The sequence below is a fragment of the Terrapene carolina genome, unplaced genomic scaffold, assembly GCF_002925995.2.
Source record: "Terrapene carolina triunguis isolate 2854851 unplaced genomic scaffold, T_m_triunguis-2.0 Scaffold85, whole genome shotgun sequence".
NCBI lineage: Eukaryota > Metazoa > Chordata > Testudines > Emydidae > Terrapene > Terrapene triunguis.
The window spans coordinates 56,244,732-56,267,216 of record NW_020664436.1 but is presented as its reverse complement, the minus strand read 5'-3'; the positions used below and the strand labels follow the sequence as shown (position 1 = coordinate 56,267,216).

Genomic DNA, 22,485 nt, shown 5'->3' with positions numbered 1-22,485 from the left:
CTCAGTATTCTTAAAAAACACCCCAGGAAGGTCAATCCAATCCCCCACAAGGTTTTCAGCCCCAACTTCAAATTACACAAGTTTAACACAGTGCTACACTCTCTTTATACACCGTGTTTTCAGGAACAAGAAAGAAATATTTTCAGCAAAGAGCCAATGTAAGTTTGTGGTCTTCCTCCTTGGTTATGATAAGATGATGTTTTTGTCTACATGGGATAACATACCTCTGAGAAACGGGATTTATCACAAATCAGGGGAAACATTTTGTGGAAATCCTTTGTCAAAATATCTCTGGTCGTACACATCACAGTAGCAGAGATAAGAAATTCAGTGCTATATGTGTAGCAGAAACTTTATATCCTAGAGAGTCTTAAGTTTTACAAGCCACCACTGGAAGGGAAAAGAGTTAGTTTGGTGCTACATATAAAAGAAGTTGAGAAAAAACAGCCCTTTAAAACACACCCAGTAAATACTCTGGGTGATATTGTTTTTACAGGTCTTTCATTCATCCATATTATTTGTCCTCCCACTCTTTTTTCTCAAGGTTTCGGTTAAACAAGGTTATATTTTCTGGACCAATATACATGGCAGAGATCTCTCAAAATTCCTGGTCCTTTGAACTCCTGACAAAATGTGGAAATTCAAAATTGAAAAAAGATGTACAGTAGAAATCAAGAAACTTACACTACATTTCTAAAATAATATAAATATATATGTTTGTGTATATACTGTATAATATCCAATTGGCACCTGAAGATCAAATATTAATTACATATTCAGCTTGATGACTGTTGCCCTTCAGAAAATAAATAAGGCTATCCTCCCCAACTCCTTTCCAAGCCATGTATTAGAAACACCACTTCGATACACTTTCAGAGCCACTACTTTACAGCATACTATCCAGCTTCTCACATAAAAATGGGAGGGGAAAATAACAGCTAGTAACCAAAACCATCCAAAATAAAATTTAAGTTAACAGCAACTTTTTTTAAAGAGGAAGTTTATCTGGTTTATGTAACAATGCCTAGAACTATGTTAACAGTCTATACGATCTCTTTAACACAGGTACATACATAAAGTATTTACACAAAAGAAAATGGGGAAAAAAAGAACAGATATTACATGAGATAAATTAAATGAAGCATGCATTGATATCTAGTAATAAAAACAGAAAAGTAAAGTAATTAAGAACAATGTCTATAGCAAATATTTACAATAGGATGCTGTTATTCACATATAGTGGTACTTACATCCCTGTACAGCCAAATCTACAGCCCAAACCAAAGTCAGATGTGAAAGAAAGCACAACAATGTCAGTGAGTACTGGGACGTAGAACAAGGAAAGTGTACATTTTGTTCTTAATAAAAAAAAAAGCTTTCAATAATTTTGTAGGCACAACATGCAAAAAGTTTCACACACAGAAGCTAGCAAGGTGAAAGGGAGAAATCCATGCAACCACTTACATCTATATAGTTTGCATTAATGTAATCTGAAGAAGGATCATCCTCAACAGGTTGCAAAATCACTCTGGAGTGGTCATCTGTAAATTTAATATAAGAAAAAAACAAAACAAAAATAGGTAATAGAAGTTCCTTCAGACCTGGCTTGAATATAAATATAAAATAAATGGCAGGCAACAGTAAATTACAATGATCTAGTGCACTGGAAAGGCTTCTGAGGAAACTATTAGTGCTTGACAATTTAAAATCTTTAAAACGGAGGGATTACCTTATAGTTACACAGAGAGGGGTCTTTTGTCTGAGGGTCTGAAAGCGTTTCACAACGGTTAATAAGTTTCATTACCCCTGTGTAGTTAGTAGGTATCATAATGATACATAAGGTAAATAGAGACAAAGAATCTATGTGATTTGCCCGAAGTCACAAAACAAGTTAGTGGCAGAGATGGTAAACTAGAAACCCAAAAAGTCCTGACTATGGGTACGTCTTCACTTACATCCGGACCCGGATGTAAGCAATCGGTTTTCTGAGTTCGATTTATCGCGTCTGGTTAAGACGCGATAAATCGATCCCGGAAGTGCTCGCCATCGACGCTCGTATTCCAGCTCGGCGAGCGGAGTACGCAGCATCGACGGGGGAGCCTTCCTGCCGCGTCTGGACCGCGGTAACTTCGGACTAAGGTACTTCGAATTCAGCTACGTTATTAACGTAGCTGAATTTGCGTACCTTAGTCCGAAGTGGGGGGGTTAGTGTAGACCAGGCCTATGAGTCCTTTGCTCCCACCGTCATGTAACTTCATATATAGCTCCTTAAAAAACTGCAATGTGCATATTAGCAACATGCTTTCAATCATTTAAATGTCATGAGTGGCATTATTATTGCATACACAATTCCCATATAAAATGTTAATCAAATATGTTTACCCTGTGTTTGAATCTAAGACCTGGTCTACACCCCTTAGTGGCATAGTTAAGCTGACCTAACCCCCAGTTCTGAGAATGCTAGGTGGACAGAAGAATTATTCCATTGACCTAGCTACAGCCTCTCAGGGAGGTGGATTACTTACACCACCGAGAGAGAAACCCTCCCGTTGGAGGGGGTAGTGTGTACACTGAAGCGCTATAGTGGTGCAGCTGGGCCTCTGTAGCATTTTAAGTATAGACATACTCTAAGCTATCAAAAGCATTATGTCTAAGGATTCGAGAGAGTCAGGACTCCCTGCTCCCAGCCATCAATGTAAAACACACCTATGTTACACAACTGGGGTTCAGACACAGTGGCTACAAGGAACAACAACAACAACAAAAAGAGCATGTGGACAGTCCGATATACTTTAACCTGGAAAACAATTATAGTTGCACAAAACTACAATTAATGTAACATTCAAAGGGATTTTGTTACTCTGTCACTCTCACATGTTTAATCTCCACATGCATTTTATGTACAAACATAAAATTAAACACACATTAGCCCTGAAGGGAAAGAATCTGACAATGGCACAAACTCTGAAGATAGCACTGTATTTCTGCACTGATCAATAATGAGCATTTGATTTTATAAGCAGATGTGCCACTGCATTTTTTTATTTTTACTTTAAAAAGCTGTTCAATAAATACAGCAGCATATGACAATTAATATCAGCACAGTCAAACACTGACTGCAAGCCATCTAGGAACTTACATGCTATAATGTTTCCATATCGGTTCTTTGTTCTGTTTTGATCCTTTTTAGCGACATCCCAAGATGCTGACTGTCCCTCAAAGAAACTCTATTAAAATATATATATATATATAGATAAGGAAATTAGTTTAGTAAAACCTATGTAAATTTTGAAAACAACATTGCTAAAGACATCTTTTTTAGGATAGCATGATTATGTCCTGACAGTTCTCTTATCATAAAAGAATCTCAGCTTTGATTATCTGATCTGTCACCCACTAGCTTCCTTGATAGCAGAAATAGAAATTTAGCTATAGGAAGTGGGAGAGTCTCTCTCTCAGGCTAATGAATCAGTCACTGACTGATTTCCAAAGGGATTTCAAACCCAGTCCTCCTGGCCCAAAATAGATGGAGGTATGATGGAGGCTTGATGGAGGGCTGGAAATGGACAGGCAAGTGCTCAGCAGTCTTCACAAGGTGGGGAGGAAGGAAAAGAAGAGGAATCCCAGATTAAATATACACAGACTGACCCTCCCTCCTCTTATAATGTACCATAATATATTCAGACACCTACTACCTGTTCCATAATTTTTCTTAGAGTGGAGCAGGCATTACTCCTGAACACAGCAATCATGAAGACTCCTCCTAAAACTCTTTCTGTTCGTGCTCTTATTTTAAAGCTAAAACTTTAAAACTACTAGCAAAACATTTTCCAACTCCTCTCCATATTGTGAAGGGTGAAAAATAAAGGTTGCTATCTCAGCGATGGCAGATGAGACTTTTCTCTGTGTTCTTTTCCATTGCCCACAACTTGTATACCATGCTTCTATCTAACTGCTGAAGGCATGTGCCCCTATAGCTTCCTTTCTGGGTGTTGTGCTGCCCCTACCTGGGAGATCAGCCACAGAAACAGAACAGTCACTATGGAAACAAACTTAAAAGCACATTCTCCACCATTGACCCACGTTAGGGCAAAGAGAGATGAAGCAGGAGGCCATTCATCAGAAGTAGAAATCAGGGACTAAACTAGTCACTGCTCTTTGTGCACTATGGAAGCACAGCCCTAAAATGAAGCACGGTATAAGAAAACACTGACAAAGGGGAAATGCATGTAAGTGGAGAGGGGAAAATGGCAGGGGTATGATGAAAACAGCTATGCATCCGCGTTAAGTCTTGTTCTCCTATTAAATTCATAAGTAGGTGGTGGGGGGAGGGATCTAAATGTAATCAGCACAGTTTACCAAGCAAGTGGAAACTGTTACATCATTTTAAATATAGTTGTAATTCTGTGCAAACTAGGCTGTAACACTTTACTGGATGTACTGTTTCTGACATTCTAACCTCATAGATTCATCCCAGAGAATCCAAAGCCAGAGGTGGTGGAGAGCTATCTGTCCATCTGTACCCACCCTCCACCACCAGTGCTGGATTTTTCACTGTTGGACATGTCTAGTGCTTAGTCCAGACTACTGTCATTTGGAATGTCTCAAATAATAGAACTCCTCTCCCCACCTCACTCTGGGATTATCCCACTACCTAATATATCTCACTGTCAAATTTTCTTTCATCCCATTACAATTAGTTTAATCCCTCTGCAACCAAGAGCCCTCATATCAAACAAGATACTGTACTCACAAGGGGTTTTTCTGATAAGAATAATTCATGAATAAATCACTGAAGTTCTACCTCATATTCCTCTTTAAAACCATAGCTATCAGATGTCTTCATGAGGTTAATATGTTGCAGCAAATCAGCTACTCTGATGGCCGGATGCAGCTGTCCAGTCTGGTAAGGGGACTCTGTTCCTTCACAAAGGTAGCGAGGGACATCCAGCAGGCGACTGGACTCGGCTGTCGCACTGTGATTCTCATCTGTGGTTACAAAAACCCAGAGAAGTAACTAACATTTATTCTAACACTAGTGTATACACTTGAAATGAATAAACTACAGTAAAATTTTCAGCCTATTATTGAAATAGAGACTTACAGTTTCTCATCATTTCACCTTCCCCCAAAATTTCTGAGTGTGCAAGCAAGCACCTACCGCACTCTGGGTGTTAAATAAATTTATTTATTTGATTGCAAACACACTGAAAAGATTGAGATTCTCTTTCCTGGAGAGCAGAAGGTCTAAGGGTACTTCATTAAAAAGCTACAAAGGTAGTTTTTAATGGTCACTTTTTAGAAAACTTCACTTTCTCACTGTTATCCAAAATTTAAACTTTTCTGAAACAAGCTTATGTAATAAAGACAACAAAACTATGAAATAAGCAACATAATGAGGATAGCTCTTCTGTGCTTCCAGCTCACCATGGTTCTACATCCAGAATCAGTGAGTTCAGATCCCAGTTTAAAAAACAAACAACCCCCCCCCCACCAAACATTATAGATTACAGCTATACCATTTGTTATTAAAAAATCTTCATATTAGGGTTCAGCCTACATAATCCATTTGGGATGAAGAACCAACAGATACAGAAGTGGAGACTTTAATACTATCATTGTGCCACCTATCCTTCAACTGAACAGCTGAGTTGTCAAGTGCCCTGATTTCAGCTGGACACTCTCCATTTTAAGTAAAGAAAGAAATACTATTTATAAAATGAGTATGTAACAATCCTCTCCTCCTGAAGGATTCCAAAGCACTACTCAAACCTAAACGGATGTATAAACTCCATAAAGGGATCACTTCTTACACTATTGACAAGGAGTCAATGACTTTTGTGAAATGCTAATAGCACACAGCAATTCTACTGACTGGTTAGCACAGGAAGTAAAGGTGAATGTCACTTTCAAAATTCCAATTAAAATTACAGGTAGTATTTAGAAAGATAGCATGTAATACAGAAACCAGATTTTGGCTACTTGGCCACTTGAAGTATGTTGCTGCTGTTTTCATGTTTTCTTAGGCAAAAGCTGGTTTATCATTTCAAGTCATTCCATAAGAGATCCAACACCCATACATGCTATTTTGCAATCAGTCCACTCTTGTCCCTTCCAAAGAACCAAGCAGAAAACCCTAGCAATATAGCCAGCATTTCAAGGTCTGGACAGAGAGCCTTGCATTTAAAAATTCTCTACAATTCTGCCAAAGGTGCACAAAATTTGAATGCTGTATCAAATGCAATCTTAAAGTAAGTAACCTCGCTCCGTAAGCTGTTACACAAGAGTTGCTAATTTCAATACATTTATGCCTCATTAAACCACCTAATAGCTTGAGTGACATGTACCAGTCACTTTTACTGTGGTATTATATATATTAAACCATACACATTTCAAACATTCTCTTGATGTGCAGTTCTCTTTAGTTTCTTCCAATATACTTACCAGTAATAGGCACTTTAACCCATTGAAGCAGCAAAAAACAAAGAGTGAACAAGAACATAAGAAATTTATTTGAAGTCTGTATTAGATTAGAAAATGACTAAACGATAAATAGCATTAAAAGTTATGAGGCTTTATAATATTTCAAATAGTTTCTAAAATATAATGGCTATATCACGCCATCGATTTTTAAGTAGAGCTCCCCACTGAATCCAATGGAATGGTATGGATCTAAGAAAACCAAAATTATCAGAATAACTTACTATTAGATAATGTATGTAGAATGGAATGAGACACTAACGTGCTAAAAATGAACTAAAAAAATCATTCAAATGTCTAGTACCACTACAACCTAACACAACCTTTAGCTAACATAAGACTTATTTACTATAGTTCTGGTCATATGAAAAACTGCTCATCTGTGAAAAACAAATGAAAAGTATGCTGAGATGTGAATACATACAGAAACTATTAAACTCTCCTTCAATTAACCCCTAGGGCTTGCTCTTCACAGTTATATGTCACAGTATAGTTTCAACAGATTTACCACTGGCTATCAAGAAATTTGTTTCACCTACATGAATTAGTAGTTTCAGTAGTTCTAATGTCATTGCAAATATAGTTGGACATGGCCTACATGAATAGTAAAAGCCTGAGATAATGCGTATTAGAAAAAAGCCTCCCAAAGAAACACAATAGGGAAAGTTCAATTTTTAAATACCACCCAATCAGTAAGTCTAATTTTGCTGACTTTTTAGTAGTAAAGCAGCCATAGTAACTGACTGAACTCTAATATCATTCATTAGATTATATCCAGTCAGAAAACAGGATACAAATTTTATTTTTCCACTGCGTTTTTAAAACCATTTTCTAAAAAACAAAGTTCTTCAATATTGTTTGTAAAGCCAAAAATAGAGTAAAATAAAATAATAAAACAATACAAAACAAAACCTCTTCAATTTTTGAAATAACTCCAAAGTCACCACTGCCTATCACTCAGGGGCATTTGAAAACCGTAATTACATAAAGGGTGGAAAGCATAAATCAAGATTTTATTAATCTTTCCTGCATATTAGATATTTAATCTCCCCCTCCTCCCAATTCTTTAGTTAGAAAATAGAGCTTGGGGTGCTATCTAATCTTAATACAGGTTTTTGTTTTGTTTTTTCCCCCCCCAGGTTCTAGCCTTACAGATCGATTCATCTGGATTAGTCCTAGTGCCATGGGGAGGTGAATACCTATAACATTTTACAACTGTTATCATTTTGCTCCTATTCACTTAGCACTCAGAGTAATTTTAAATGCAAGAATTAAAGTTTGTTTGTTTTTTTGCATTGACACTTATTTCAACTTTAACTGAGCTGATAAATTGAGTATAGAGATGAATATACCTGCATTGTCTGATAATAGCTTGGCTATCTATTATCTAAAACAAGCAGCTTCAATACTGCATACAATGTATTTGTTGACAGAGCTATAAACCATGCAAGGAGATGAAATCCATGCAGGAACAGAGGATGAAGGACTAGGTCCTCACCTAACACAGCAGTCGGCACAAGTGGATCATTGGGCACTGCAGGAAAACAAAGCTCATGAAGAAATACATTACCCTCAATTAGTGTATTTTTAAGAAGAAAAACAACATGATAAAATGCACAGTGAAACTCCCATTAATTTTGTTACAGCAAACAGAGAATGTATACTTCCAGTTTACTGGACATCATACATAACAGAAGGGAAAAGGTATCTCTTATGTGCAGTATATTTATATTAATAGCTAAAACAAAATAAACTTCAGCTGCATTAAATTAGGCAATGATGTTCCTAAGTATAAAGATACAAGCAGAAGAGATTCTTATTTGCAATGAAGTCCAATAAAATATCATATGCATTTAATTGAACAAGCTTTTATTCCTGGAAGGGACATGGTCCCTCACTAGTCTTCATTAGCAGTAACATAATAGCTCACTTTTACAGAACTATGCCTTTCCTTTTCAACCCAACCCATCCCTTAATGTGCAACATTTTCCCAAATACCCCAATTCCAATAACAAAGGGTGTTCCTTAAAAGCTTGCCAATTATCTTAGAAAACTAAATAAATATTTACAGTTAATAGCCTCATTATTTGTAGTACTCAAGGTATTTCCTATAGTAAGTACAGGGAAAAAACAAGGAAACGCTGCACATACTGATGTAACCATGCCTTAGTTAAAATTGGTAGGATTTTACAGGCCCGGATTAGAGCTGTTGGGAGAAATGTATTCCATTTCATGGAGGATTTTGATATTTCAAAATCTGATTTTGTTCTGATTTGGAACGAGAACAAAAAAATTCAAAATTTTTTGCAAAATGGAATAAAGTCAGAGCCATGGAGCAATCTGCCTGGTTGGCTGCTCCAAAACTGCAGACCCTGGAAGCCAGCATTCCCAGGGCTTCCAGACTGGCTGCTGAGGAGCTGGGTGAGAGAGCTGGCAGGAAACCAGGCAGGTTGCCAAATTTGCCTGGCAGGCAGGTTGCCATAGGAGCCCTGCCTCAGTTCTATTTAGATTCTGACGAATTAGCAGTCGCTGGCAAAATTCTGACCAACTCTAGCCACAATTGTACACAGCCACTAGTATAGCACCTTAACTCCATACAGAAGTGGCAAGCTAGGTTGCTATTAAACTGAAATTGGATAGGAGATGCTTAAAGAATGTGGTCTCCACCACATATTGAGCTGGACTGACCTGAACAGCGAGATCTAAGATTACCCCCCAATTTTGTTTCCTATATCACAATATAACACAATGCTGCCAAACCACCAAGAGAGTTTCTGCTCAGAGTTCTAACTGCCTCCAAGTGCAGAAAAGTTAAAAACTAATTTTTGACATTATCACCTACATTTTAAATTTTCCCCAACAATATTAAAGAGCAATAATGCAACAGATCAAAGATCACTGTTATAATTACTACTTAGTTCTGAAATGAATCATGAAGTTTTTGCAAGTACTGATATAGACCGTGATTCAGGAAAGCACTTAATCACACCCTCAACATTGACTTAAGTGAGACTTAAATGCCTTCCTGAGTCATGACCTTATAAGTACTATAGTAAGGGAGTGTGTGTCTGGGGGTGGGGTGTCGATCCTCAAAACTACACATTTCAGTAGTAACCTTTCCTGTCTTCACAGAAATATAAGTATGTAGCAAACATGCATTTTACAAAAGGATGGGAAGTTGAATTGTTGTTCCCTGTTGCAACCTCCTCACCTCCAAAAGGGAGAAACTTATTTGGAGCTCATGTAAAAAAAAAAAAAAAAAAGAGCTAATTGATTATGGTTACAGACATTGTGCAAAGTAGTCATTACTTAATAATTTGGTATACAATGCCTTTGCATGGGAAAATAATATTTTGGAATGCAATTTAAAAAGGTGCTATAAAAAACACAGAATCAACTCTAGAAGATGTACTAATCAGTACTAACTATAACTGGTTGGAAGTATATCAAACATGACGACACACTCCTATGGAAAAATACTCCCAACTCATTATACATAAGCATTCCTTTCTAAACACTTTTATTTCTCTTATCTCCCACTGAAATCTACATTTGTAGATTGGTCCTATATGCCAGTGGTTCTTAACCTTTCCAGAATACTGTACCCCTTTCAGGAGTCGGATCTGTCTTGTGTACCCCAACTTTCACAACACTTAAAAACTACTTGCTTACATACAAAAGTGTCACAGCACAGGATTACTGAAAAGCTTACTTTCTCATTCTTACCATGGAATATTAAATATTGTACTTACATTTCAGTGTAGAGCAATATAAACAAGTCATTGTCTGCATGAAATTTTAGTTTGCACTGACTTCACTAGTGCTTTTTGCCTGTTGTAAAAGTAGGCAAATATCGAGATGAGCTGGTGTACCCCCCGGAAGACCTCCACATACCCCTGGTTGAGAACCAGTGCTATACGCAACAAACCAGAAAAGCACACTAATCTGCCTTTCCTATTCCCTTATAGACAACTACAGTCAATAGGATCTAGCGCTGTTGTACTTACATCTGGGGCTGAAGTTATGAGAGTCCATAAATGTGATTGAGAGGGGATCCTCTGCATGAAGGGTGCTCTGATCAGCGTAACTCCGATCCATCGCGTTCACCATGTGTGTCATTTCTTGTCTGGTATTCCCCATGGCGTCCTTGCGTTTCTTAGCAAGTTTGCTGCCCAGCCAAGAAAAAAAAAAACCCAAAACACCTTAATATTTGATGAAACATTAACACCGGCTATAGTAATTAACGGTGCATGTGAGTGAGGCTTGGTGGCAACAAGCAAAGGCCGATGATCCAATAAGCATAGCTGCAATTATATTTCCTGCTCCTTGAGAGAAAGAGAGAATATAATATTTACGCTGCATAAATACTTTAATATGCAAGTTCTTATTTCCGTACCTAGTGATATTAATTCTTTGCCAGAGAGTAATTATACTAATATAAACAAATTAGAGGTTGTAGTTATATTTTAACTAAAATGATAAATAAGTATCATCTGTACATGCAATTTTATCAACCATCCCCATTTAAGTCTACATTTTGATTTTATAACTGGATAATCCATTTCCCTGTTCTTCCTATTAGGGAAAAATCATTTTACCACTGAGATTACTTTATTAGCCAAGAAATCCAACAACACAACATAATTATCCAAAGCAGATTAATGGTACATTTCATGTTAGGAGCTGCTCCTTCCCTTTACATACACAATACTAAATGGTATGAGATTTCTTTATCTTTCCTGATGCTAACTTTTTTTGTTCAGAAAAATCTGTATTCTATGCAATTTGAGAACACTAGATTTTTTGAATGAGCAACCACAGACTGTGAATGTATCACACACATATGCCTTAGCACCCTGAATTGTATAGCTAAAACCAAAATTTAACAGTCGCTGCACATGAATTGCACATTGAGGAAATAGTTCAAGAAACTCTCCTTATGAATGCAGCACTGCAAGTGACTCATTGCCCTTTGAAGTCAGAGCCAATAGGTTATAGTCGTCATTTTAAGACTACTGTATTTAAAGTCTTAAATGTGCAAGATATTACATAAAGTGTTCTTTAGGTCTTTATGAATGATCTACATACATTTTATTATATTAATGAATATGATTGTGATGGTGCAGTCTATATGGTTTTATAAAAATATGCTAATGAGTGAATATAATGTAACTGGGATATGCTTCTTGCAAAAGGTCTCTTGTAAGGTAGCATTACAAAGCTTATAATCTACTGAGTGTGATCATCCTATTTGTATAAATGTACCACTCTTGTATCTGGGACTAGAAATACGAAATATAACTCTGAGGGCCTATTGTAATTATGCAAAGTGTGGGCCATTAATGGTGGTTTGGAATCTTGATGACTCCCATTAACGAGGACAAATGACTGCAGATGGCTCTGTTTTACCTGTAAGTCTTCCTGTATACATGTGTACTGGCAAGTGGGTAATGAAGTCTTGCAGTGACATGTGATCATGTCACCTGAACTGGAATCCATCTTTAACCTGGTGTCTTTCCATTGAGAAGGAGGGGGTGGGAACCCAGAGAGGGACAAAGGATTCCCGCCTTATGCAAAAGATATATAAATGGGTGGAACAGAACAAAAAGAGGAGCCATCATGAAGAATCCCCTAGCTATCACCTGAGCTGGAACAAGAGCTGTACCGGGGGAAAGAATTGTGCCCAGGCCTGGAAGGTGTCCAGTCTGAGGAAAAAACTTACTGAAGCATCTCTAAGGGTGAGATTATTTGTATTCAGTTTGATTAGACATAGATTTGCGTGTTTTATTTTATTTTGCTTGGTGACTTACTTTGTTCTGTCTATTACTACTTGGAACCACTTAAATCCTACTTTCTGTATTTAATAAAATCACTTTTTACTGATTAATTAACTCAGAGTATGTATTAATACCTGGGGAGGCAAACAACTGTGCATATCTCTCTATCAGTGTTATAGAGGGCGAACAATTTATGAGTTTACCCTGCATAGGCTTTATACAGGGTAAAACTGATTTATTTGGGTTTAGACCCCATTGGGAGTTGGGCATCTGAATGTTAGAGACAAGCACACCTCTGTAAGCTGTTTTCAGTTAAGTCTGCAGCTTTTGGGCACTTGGTTCAGACCCTAGGTCTGTGTTGGAGCAGACGGGTGTGTCTGGCTCAGCAAAACAGGGTGCTGGATTCCCAGGCTGGCAGAGGGAAAGCAGGGGCAGAAGTAGTCTTGGCACATCAGGTGGCAGCTCCAAAGGGCGTTTCTGTGATCCAACCCATCACAATGATAAAATATTTAAAATTATTATTGTAGTAACAACTATAGCTCAAAGCAGTATGGCTAAGATAACCATTTAGCATGGTCTTCTTGGATGAACCACAAGCACCATATAGAAAAGAGGTAATCAGCATAGCAAATACTGTATGTTGAAAATCTAATTTTTTTTAAAAGCAGTTTAATTTCATGATCTTTTTCTGTCCAAAAGCAATGTTATTACTATAGTGTTAAATGCTTTTACAATTTGCATATCTATCTTGTATTTCATGGGATAAAACTTCTGTTAGAGCCTTCTAGTGTTGGCTGCAAAATTTCAATATTCTGCAGCTACACGGGAGAGGTTAGTGAGGAAAACACTACTGTAGGTTATGTATGCCATCAGCTAGGTATGTGCTAGGATTTAGGACAGACCAGAATAGGGAAGTATGATGTACCCTGGTGTCCAGAAATAGGAAGTGGGGCTATCTCTCCACTAGATACTAATTCCTTTGAAGTCTGTTTCTCAGGTTTCACAAACTTGATTCAGCTTTTAAGGTCCACCAAGAAGTGTTGAAGATAGACATGGCAGAGCAGACCTGAGAACTGGTCTCACATATAATCAAGCAGGGAAAATTTTTAGATTGATCTAACTCCTTCCTCTCCTTGATACTTTCATCCTAACAACCACCAGTCTGTTAAGGAAGTCATGAAGATCTTCTCAGACTATTATTCTTTAATTAAAGCCGGAGGGGTCAAAAATTTAGAATTTTGATGTCCAAAAATAAACAAGTTCACACGATTCCATTAGTGAATAATACATTTTTGGTGTCTCCTTAAAACACTTTATGATATAGGTTTTCTCCAGGCAAGCATTTTTAGAGTAATTAGCAAAGTTTGTTTATGTAATACTCCAGCTGAACAAACCTTTAAATTTGTAAAAATAGAAGCCCCAGAACTGAAAATGCTCCAAATTTATTACTGCTCTCTAATTCTGTCAAAGCTTTTCTGAAACTGGCATTTCTAGTTCAGACTCTACTTTTCTAGTATCAAAGTTTTTCAGATATTTTCCAGACATTAAACCTCCCATTTGTAAGGCTCCTAGTTTTAAAGGCCACCTCTGGAAAGGAACAAAAAAGGTTAAGTCTAATTTCTCAGCTACACTAAGCCCCCTTTTAAAGCACCACTTTGTAACAAAATTTGCTAGCTATGCTACATAAATCAGCAGCCACTGAAAAGCTTTACAACTTATTAATGTATAACAGTAGTTTACTACTAATTCTTCTGCTTTGTGTCAACTTCCTCAAAAAAGGCCCATTGTATTCTAGCACTGCAATTTATTGACTCCTTGTAGGCCTAATCTTTTCTAAAGGCACATCCAGTCAGACAGTTAAGCAATTTGACTGACAGAAGCATAAATGTTTCTCATTGTCTATCAAAGGATCCAAGTGCATAAACCTAAGGCAGGTGCGTGTTTCAGGGGGTGTCAAGAGGGAAAAAGTGCTCTATCATAGTATGAAACTATGCAGTTAATTATCTTTGGCTGAAGCAATTCTTATTTAACAAGGAAATTACAATTCATCACAATGAAGTAGAGAACGGCAGTGTTAGTTTACAACAGCTTGTTTAGCTTTTTCAGTTTATTAAATGAAGTCAAGTAAATAACCTGTTTAAACAAAAATGTAGAGGGGCATCCATAATCAGGCACATGCTTTAGTCCAGTGGTTTTCAAACTTTTTTTCTCGCGATCCAGTTGAAGAAAATTGTTGATGCCCGCGACCCAACGCAGCTGGGGATGAGGGATTTGGAGTGCGGGAGGGGTTCTGGGCTGGGGCAGGGGTTGGGGTACAGGAGGGGGTCAGGGCTCTGGGTGCAGGCTCTGGGGTGGGGCCGGGGATGAGGAGTTTGGGGTGCAGGAAGAGGCTCCGAGTTTGGGGAGGACTCAGGGCTGGGGGTTGGGGCATGGGCTTCCCTCTGGTGGCTCCCAGTCAGTGGCACAGCAGGGGTGCAGAGGCAGGCTTCCCACCTGTCCTGGCACTGCGGACCGCACTGTGCTCTGGCAGTGGCCAGCAGGAGGTCGGCTCCCAGGTGGAGGTGTGCAAGCAGCTCCCGCCCACAGGCACCGCCCCCGCCAGCTGGGAACCGGCCAATGGGACTGCGGAGCCAGTGCTTGGGGCAGGGGCAGCACACGGAGCCCCGAGGCCCCCATGCCTAGGAGCCGGACCTGCTGCTGGCCGCTTCTGGGGTGCAGCACGGTGTTAAAACAGGTAGGGACTAGCCCGTCTTAGCCGGGCAGCATCACCAACGGGACTTTTAACAGCCCAGTTGGTGGTGCTGACCAGAGCCGCCGTGACCCAATGCCTTCCATTCCGCGACCTAGTACTGGGTTGTGACCCACAGTTTGAAAACCACTGCTTTAGTCCCTTTGAAATGAATGGGACTTTATGCACATCCTTAAAGTTAAGCACATGCTCAAGCACTTTGCTCAATCAATGCCTACATCATTACAGATCTTACAAAAATTCATTTGGTTGACAGACAAAAATGTAATTCTGCTACAATGAAGCAAAGTTTCTGTTATACAGTATAAAATAATACTTTTGTTTGCGTATGCAGATTGCCATATGAGCAATAGAGAAAGACCTTGTATACAACAGACATTTTTGTAAAAACAATTCCCATGGTTGCTCCCACCATTGTAAACATCCTGCCCTCCAGGCAGCATGCAAGAGCCTGTTTACATGTTTGAAATTTACATCTGATTTGCATACTACAGGTGTTACGCAATATCAGCTGCAAACCTACTTTCTCTACATTGACTTATTCGTGTTAAATAAAAACAAAAAATAGTGATTCACAACCATGGTTCCCTATGCGAGAGCTACTACACAAGACGTTTTGTAGTGTGATGTGTAAGTTTGATATAGAATGCAAATCAAAATGTGACTATACTAACTAAAATGATAATTATGGAAAAAAAAGGTAGGCAAAGAGTAAAAATCTCAATATACAGTTATAAATACAATATCCCTTTAAAAAAAAAACAAGGTAAAATAGGAAAACCACAAGGGAACCTTTAGACCCCCTAAGACCAAGGAAATATATCAAGAATTGAAATTTAGCAACATTATAAAGACTGTATTTTTTCTTTTTTTAAAAAGGGATACTGCATCTTTAAAACATGTAAAGTAGTAAGTCACCCATTTTCTACTTACAGATAGTAGGAGTAAGAATAGTAGCTCCTCCTGGCAAGCAAATCACAGACAGTGGAAAAAGAGAAGCAATGGTGAATGAAAAGCGTGACTCCGTCACATTGAACAAAGCAGAGAAATGTGTGTTAAAAAAAATTTGAAAAATTCATGTTTCTTCGGTTAGCATTTCAACTTGCTCATGCACTGATTAGCTTTACTTTGCCATGCAATTAAAAAAATACACTAGCATATAAAAATGATTTGGTTTTTAGAGAGAGATCACTTGAGAAAATTACATGCTGACATTTAATCTACTGCCAAAAATGGAAAATTAAATGGATTATGTATTTTCAACATGAAGTTCAGCATAGTATGATGATCAATTACTACCTAAATGTCATGATAAATGGAATAGCTGTGTACAAAGCCTGTGCACTAAATATGCTTTTTACTTTTCAGTTACAAAAACTAAAGATTGTATTAATATACTTGGTCAGAAAACCACTAAATTTAATGAAGACATTTTAAAGTCTTTACTGATACACAGGTGTACATATATGTTTGCAAACATACTGTATGTACATATATGTGTACACTCATACCATATACAATACACATTTTACAGCAGATGTATGTGTATACTGATACCTATATATACACACACATTTGCTGAATGCAAACATATATTTTATATTTTTAAATCTGACAGTCAGAAATGTTGATGTATGCATGCTAAGCATTTAAAAATATGGAAGGTAAATAAATGGAAGGAAATGAAGTATATTTGCTAATAGTCCAACAATTAAAAAAAACTGGCATTGCTATTTGAAAGATGCAGTATCCCTTTTCTTAGTTTGATTACTTTGTAAAACTGTGTAAGAGCCAATAGAGTTTCATCCAGTTGAACGTAAAGCAATTTGCACAAAATGATCAGGCAAAGCATAAATCATCTCTTAGACTTGTGAAATCACGAACAGAACGGCTTACCACTCAGGTTTTTTTCTTCATTAAAAGATAAAGCCACATTTAATCAAATTTAGAGATCTATGTTAACATGAGACTTATTAAACCCATAGGAATGAGTAAATTCATTGTATTGTTAATTTTTTTTATATAATAGCTATAATCAATCTCAAGTATCAAAAGGGATACTACATTATGGAATCACTGGATATGTATGCTGATATGTAATTTATCAAATTTTCAATCCCACCAAACCTAACTGAAATGTGTGTTTGCATGTGCGAGAGAGAGTGTGTGTATGTGTGCGCGCGAGAGAGAGAAAGAGATGTTCCATCTGTTCATGGATTTATTATACAAATTGTCCTGATTCACCAGAGGGACTGAATTAACTTAGGTATGTGTATACCATTTTCTTAATGTTTTATATATTTATTGTAAGTGACCTTGACTAAGGGTTGATCTAAAAAATTGTCCACTTTTCCTGAGGGGAAAAAACTGAATGATCTTTATATATTCAACAGACGACCAATTAAACTATCATTGTGAAAAATTACCAAACATTAAAGATTCATTAAATAGGTTAATTTTCCCACCTATTTTGAATACAGAATGTTACAGAAGTTTTAATGTATTATGCATTTTTAGACAGATGATCAAGTATAACTTCTAACATATTATTGCTTGCAGGGTTTCATACAGGGAGAAAAGTTTTAAAGTATCATTTTACTGACATTGTTAATTTATCTTCGTCAAGCAATTTAATACATTAGGAATTAAAGCTTCATTTAAAAACTAGTGAAAGCAAGAGTTCAGGAAGGCTCGGAATGTAAGAATGAACACATCTGCTAATGAATGTTTTCACATGCCCCTTGAAGTTTTATGCAGTTCTTACCCACAAGATTAGCCAATCCCGTTTGGAAGTGATTGGCAATATATAATGGGGAGCTAGTCACATACAATCTTGTACCAAATATGAGGGGACCACGGTGAAAAGATCAATACCAGCAATATATCTTGCAATACAGATCAAGCAAAATTCCTTGCTGAAAGTTGAAAAAAATCTATATATTGCTCTTCACAATTTGTGTAAATAGAGAAAATAATAAGAATTTATGTCTTTTTAAAATATTATGACTTGCTCTTTTGTATATGCATATAATTCTCAACCACAGAGGTAGACAACAGAGAGAAGTGAAAGCACTATTTGGAAAATCACATATGTAGCTAACTAACACAGAATACTATAAGCATACCTAATGTTTCTAATGCAGACGTTTCTTCTCCAAGTTATATATCTCCAGGAGTAATTGTAAAGAGGCAATAAATTAAAAAAAAAAAATCTAATGGAAACCATTAATTATAACATATAGTATGATCTTAGGCACAATTTTAATGTTTTTCTACTTTTTAAAAGTAATAGAAAACTTCATTTCAGATTAACATATGCAACATTTACAAATATATTCTTTGTTAAGAATTCTAGGGGGGGAAAAAACTGCAATGCACAAACCTCTGGAAGAAAAAGATCTCATTCTAAGCAGAACATGCTGGTTTGTGCATCCTGAAAGGGATCGGGGTAAAGGATTGGGTGTAAGGAAAAAAGAGGGAATGAGGGACTCATTGTTTGTAATAATAGTTAAGATGTTCTGACTAAGAATTTATAGAAATTTTATGCGAGGTTAAGAGTTGAAAGTACTGAAAAGTTAAGCATATTAAAATGCACAAGTAGTATACTGTAGTACCTTGTAAATGAAATTAGCCTTTTGTGCAGTTATCATTTTATAATTCCAGAAGATGGCACTATTGCTTGTTTTCTGGCTATAAAAAGTATTAAAACCACCTGAATTTCATTCAGATTAATATAATGATGTAATGTGATTTTATATATATATATATATATATATATATATATATATTATTTTCTAGATTTACAAGAATGGAGCCAAATATATCAAAAATATTTAAAACATTTTGCAAGAAAAGTCAGATAATTTATAACAAAGGACTCATAAGGACTTCATAACTTCATATGGAAACAAATCTCTATAGAGGTTACAATATGGAAGGTAAAATAAATAAATAAGAATCCATGAATTTCAATGATATCTTTTTTATGCACTCCTGTATACTTTTACAACTTGAAAATTAAAGCTACTTAGAAATGAATAACAAAAAAAGTAAAGCTACTAGACCTCAAAATGACAGCAATCCTCATTTTATTTACATGTACAGTATCTCAAAATTTAGTATAAAAACAGTGTTCTAATAACTAATAAGAGGAAATAAGAATCCACTCAAATGCTGAGCATATATTTTATTCAGCTACTGGTCCTGACAACTGTCTTTCCCTGAAATGCTCTGTGAAAGAATATTCTTGGATTATTCAGTATAGAAGAAACAAGAGTCAGGAAAATTTAATATTCTTACCTTTTTTTGACAATTAATATGACAACTAGGAGGAGGAGGATGAATACCAGAATTCCAGCACTTATTCCTGCTATTTTCACCACTCGATCTGTCTGCTTGGCTGGGTCTGGAATCACCTCTGGTTCTTCTGTTGCTGCTGCTAAATGAATCCAAAAAGAAGTTACTTAAAGCATATAATTACCACTGACAGGAAAATTATCATGAGCTAAAAGTTCTTTAAAGACAGTTTCTACATTTTGTTAATACAGTACACAAACACATGCACAAACACTCTGTGTGTGTGTGTGTGTGTGTGTATGTATATATATATATATATATATATATGCACATGCATGTGTGATGTACATATTGTGAACTTCTACAGATACATCACACACGCTGTATCGTGTGTGTATATATTATATATATATAAATAATTCATAGTATTCACCTGATATACAAATGCATATATATAGTTTAAAACACACACTAGTATTAAAAAACAGAGGGAAAATGTGTTTTTTATGGATTCCAGCTAACACCCAAAATCAATATTACTTTCTTTACAACAATTTCCCCCCACCAAAAAACACCCCAAATAGTGCCTAAAAATGAATATTACAAGGATCCATCATGATTTGCATTATCATATCCTCCACTCACACTGCCCATTTTGCATCACTTATCCAAACTTAACTTTGTCCTCTAAATTTTGCACAATAAAAAGCAAAATAAATATTTACTAGATTATTTAAATTATTTATTACTAGATCCTTCAAATAAAAAAATGAAAATTCATAATCTCCTACACTTCAATGTAACCATTGCTATATTTTTGCAATATTAGGGACCTCCCTCATTTACATCCCCATGCCTCATGCGGTTCTAGTTTCCTATCGATCTTATATGGCCCCATTGCCACAGGATCTTAGCACCTAACAATCTTTTAATGTATTTATCCTCAAAACATGCCTGTGAAGTAGTGATGGGGAACTGAGAGATTAAATGCTTGTCCAAAGTCACACAGGAAATCTGTGGTGGAACAGAAAATTGAACCCTGGTCTTCTGAGTCCCTTATCTAGGTTTTCCTTCCTCTTGCTTACGGAGAGCATACATCCCAAGACCAGGTAAGCGCAGTGCCCCCTCTCTCATCATTTTGTCATCCTGGACCCATATCCTCTGCAGATTGGCATAGAGGGAGATCTGCAACACTGACTCACTAGTGGGCTTCATATACTCACATCTGAAGAAGAGCTCTGCATAAGCTCAAAAGCTTATCTCTTTCACCAACAGAAGTTGGTCCAATAAAAGGTATTACCTCACGCACCTGGTTTCTCTAATATACAAATATACATATTTACATACACAAACAAGATTAAACAATATGGCTGGATAGACAGAAGAATACATTTATTGTCCACTGCTTATACTATTATTATTATTGCTTGCATTGTTTAGTGTCTAGAGGCTCCAATCAGAGATCAAGGTGCTAAGAGTTGAACATATATAACAAGGATCAACAGTATCGGTGCCAAATAGCTTACAGTCTTGGCATACAGCTCTGATGAGACACAACAAGTGGACAAAGCAAATGGGGAAGTGGATGGGGATGTGAGAGAGGGTGTACAAACCCCACACTGGTAAAGAAAAGGGTTAAGGAGCAGATCTGGGCCAAGACGCCCCTGCTGGGCATGCTCATAGTGAGGCAGAGCTCAAAATGGAGCAGCTCAGCTCAGTAAGGACCAGGGGAGCAGTTGTATGTTGCAGGCTCCTGCCAAGAAGCCGTGGAGGCCCCACGTGGCTAGGCCCAGGCCTCACAGCCAAGCCGCTCCAGACCTTTCAATCACGGAGGTAAACGACAACAAGAGGTGACTGCGAGAGGAAGACCCACTGGAGCACAGACAGAAAGGACTTCAGGAGGGACCCAGGGGCGAACCAGTGACGCCAACAGAAGAACAGAAGCCGGGGTAGAAAGTGGCCCAGGGAGCAGGAGTAGGGGCACCTGCCACCCTAGGCCGCACATTCTGAACTACTATTTACTGGGCCCAGGGTTTGAACCTGGTAGAGCAGGGAGGGCCCAGGTACCCTTACTCCCACTGACGGACAATGTGGCCAGTGACTCCCACCGCTGGGCAACATAACCCGGAGTAATAAACCAGGAGTTTGCTGTCAGAAGCCTACCCGAAATCCCCCAACCCCTAACAGGGTGACAATATACCAATAAAGTAATCATATTTAGCATAAATAGCATAGCACACTAGCTGCCTAGCCATTGTTGAGTCTTTTATGGGCACCATAACAAGGATGAGTTTTACGGATGGACTTGAAAGAGGATAATGTAGTGTTTTAATGGAGTTTAAGGGGGAGCTCCTCTTAGACATAGGGGTTGGCGTGGGAGAAAGCACAAAGGTGACTGAGGGAAAATTGGATCAATGGGCACTGGAGTCTGGCACCTCTGGCAGAGTGGATGTGAGGGATGTATTAGATAATGTATTCGAGTCAGAAGGCAAAGGAAGGTTAAGAGCTGTACGGTGTTAAATGTAAAGAGAAGTGTCTTGTGATTGATGCAATGGAGAAGGGAGAAGCAGTGGAGAGACATGAAGTGGGGGAGGAGATGTATTCAGAGCAATAAGCAAAGGAGATTAATAACAACAGCTTTTTTTTAATCAATTGGAGTGGGATAAGATAGCCTGTGTCATGCGTAGGTAGGAAGAAGTTTTAGTAGTCAAGATGCACAATGACGAGGGCCTGGACAAAAGTTTTCGCTGGGTGGAATGAGAGGAAAGGCCTTCTTGTGTAGGAAGAAGCAGAAAAGTTTAGACATGACATGAATGTGATCATCAAAAGAGACAGCTGCATCAAAGATGATAGGTAGAATATAGGCCTGATTCACTGAGGGGGATGGTGGTGTTTTCATGGTGACTTAGAAAGGAGGCAGAGGAGAGTGACAGGAAGGAAAGAACAAGAGCTCAGTTATATTAACTTCTATTATAGTAACCCTTATGCCAAGTTTGTTACTTAAGTTTCATTAAAAGTATCTCATGAGCCATGCAGTTATCTCATTTTCAAAAGCCATCATATGAACTCAGCAAATAAACGTTTCTCAAGCAATGTGAAGAAAAGATTGCTTCAGGAGTTTAACTGTTTTCCTGGCTTAGGTGACAGTGTTTTATTGGCTATATTCCATGAGAAATATCAGAG

At 37.5% G+C, this 22,485-nt stretch overlaps 1 protein-coding gene across 1 annotated transcript in view; it reads right to left on the bottom strand.

The window, feature by feature from the left end:
• PTPRK (protein tyrosine phosphatase receptor type K) overlaps positions 1-22,485 on the bottom strand; it is a 564,673-nt gene that overhangs the window by 28,808 nt on the left and 513,380 nt on the right. The window contains exons 14-20 of the mRNA XM_026649826.2: positions 19,306-19,444; positions 10,488-10,648; positions 7,979-8,014; positions 6,445-6,456; positions 4,805-4,989; positions 3,140-3,227; positions 1,465-1,541 (exon numbers count right to left, since the gene is read on the bottom strand). Coding sequence (XP_026505611.1) covers positions 1,465-1,541; positions 3,140-3,227; positions 4,805-4,989; positions 6,445-6,456; positions 7,979-8,014; positions 10,488-10,648; positions 19,306-19,444 — 698 coding nt within the window. The remainder of the gene's footprint in view (positions 1-1,464; positions 1,542-3,139; positions 3,228-4,804; positions 4,990-6,444; positions 6,457-7,978; positions 8,015-10,487; positions 10,649-19,305; positions 19,445-22,485) is intronic.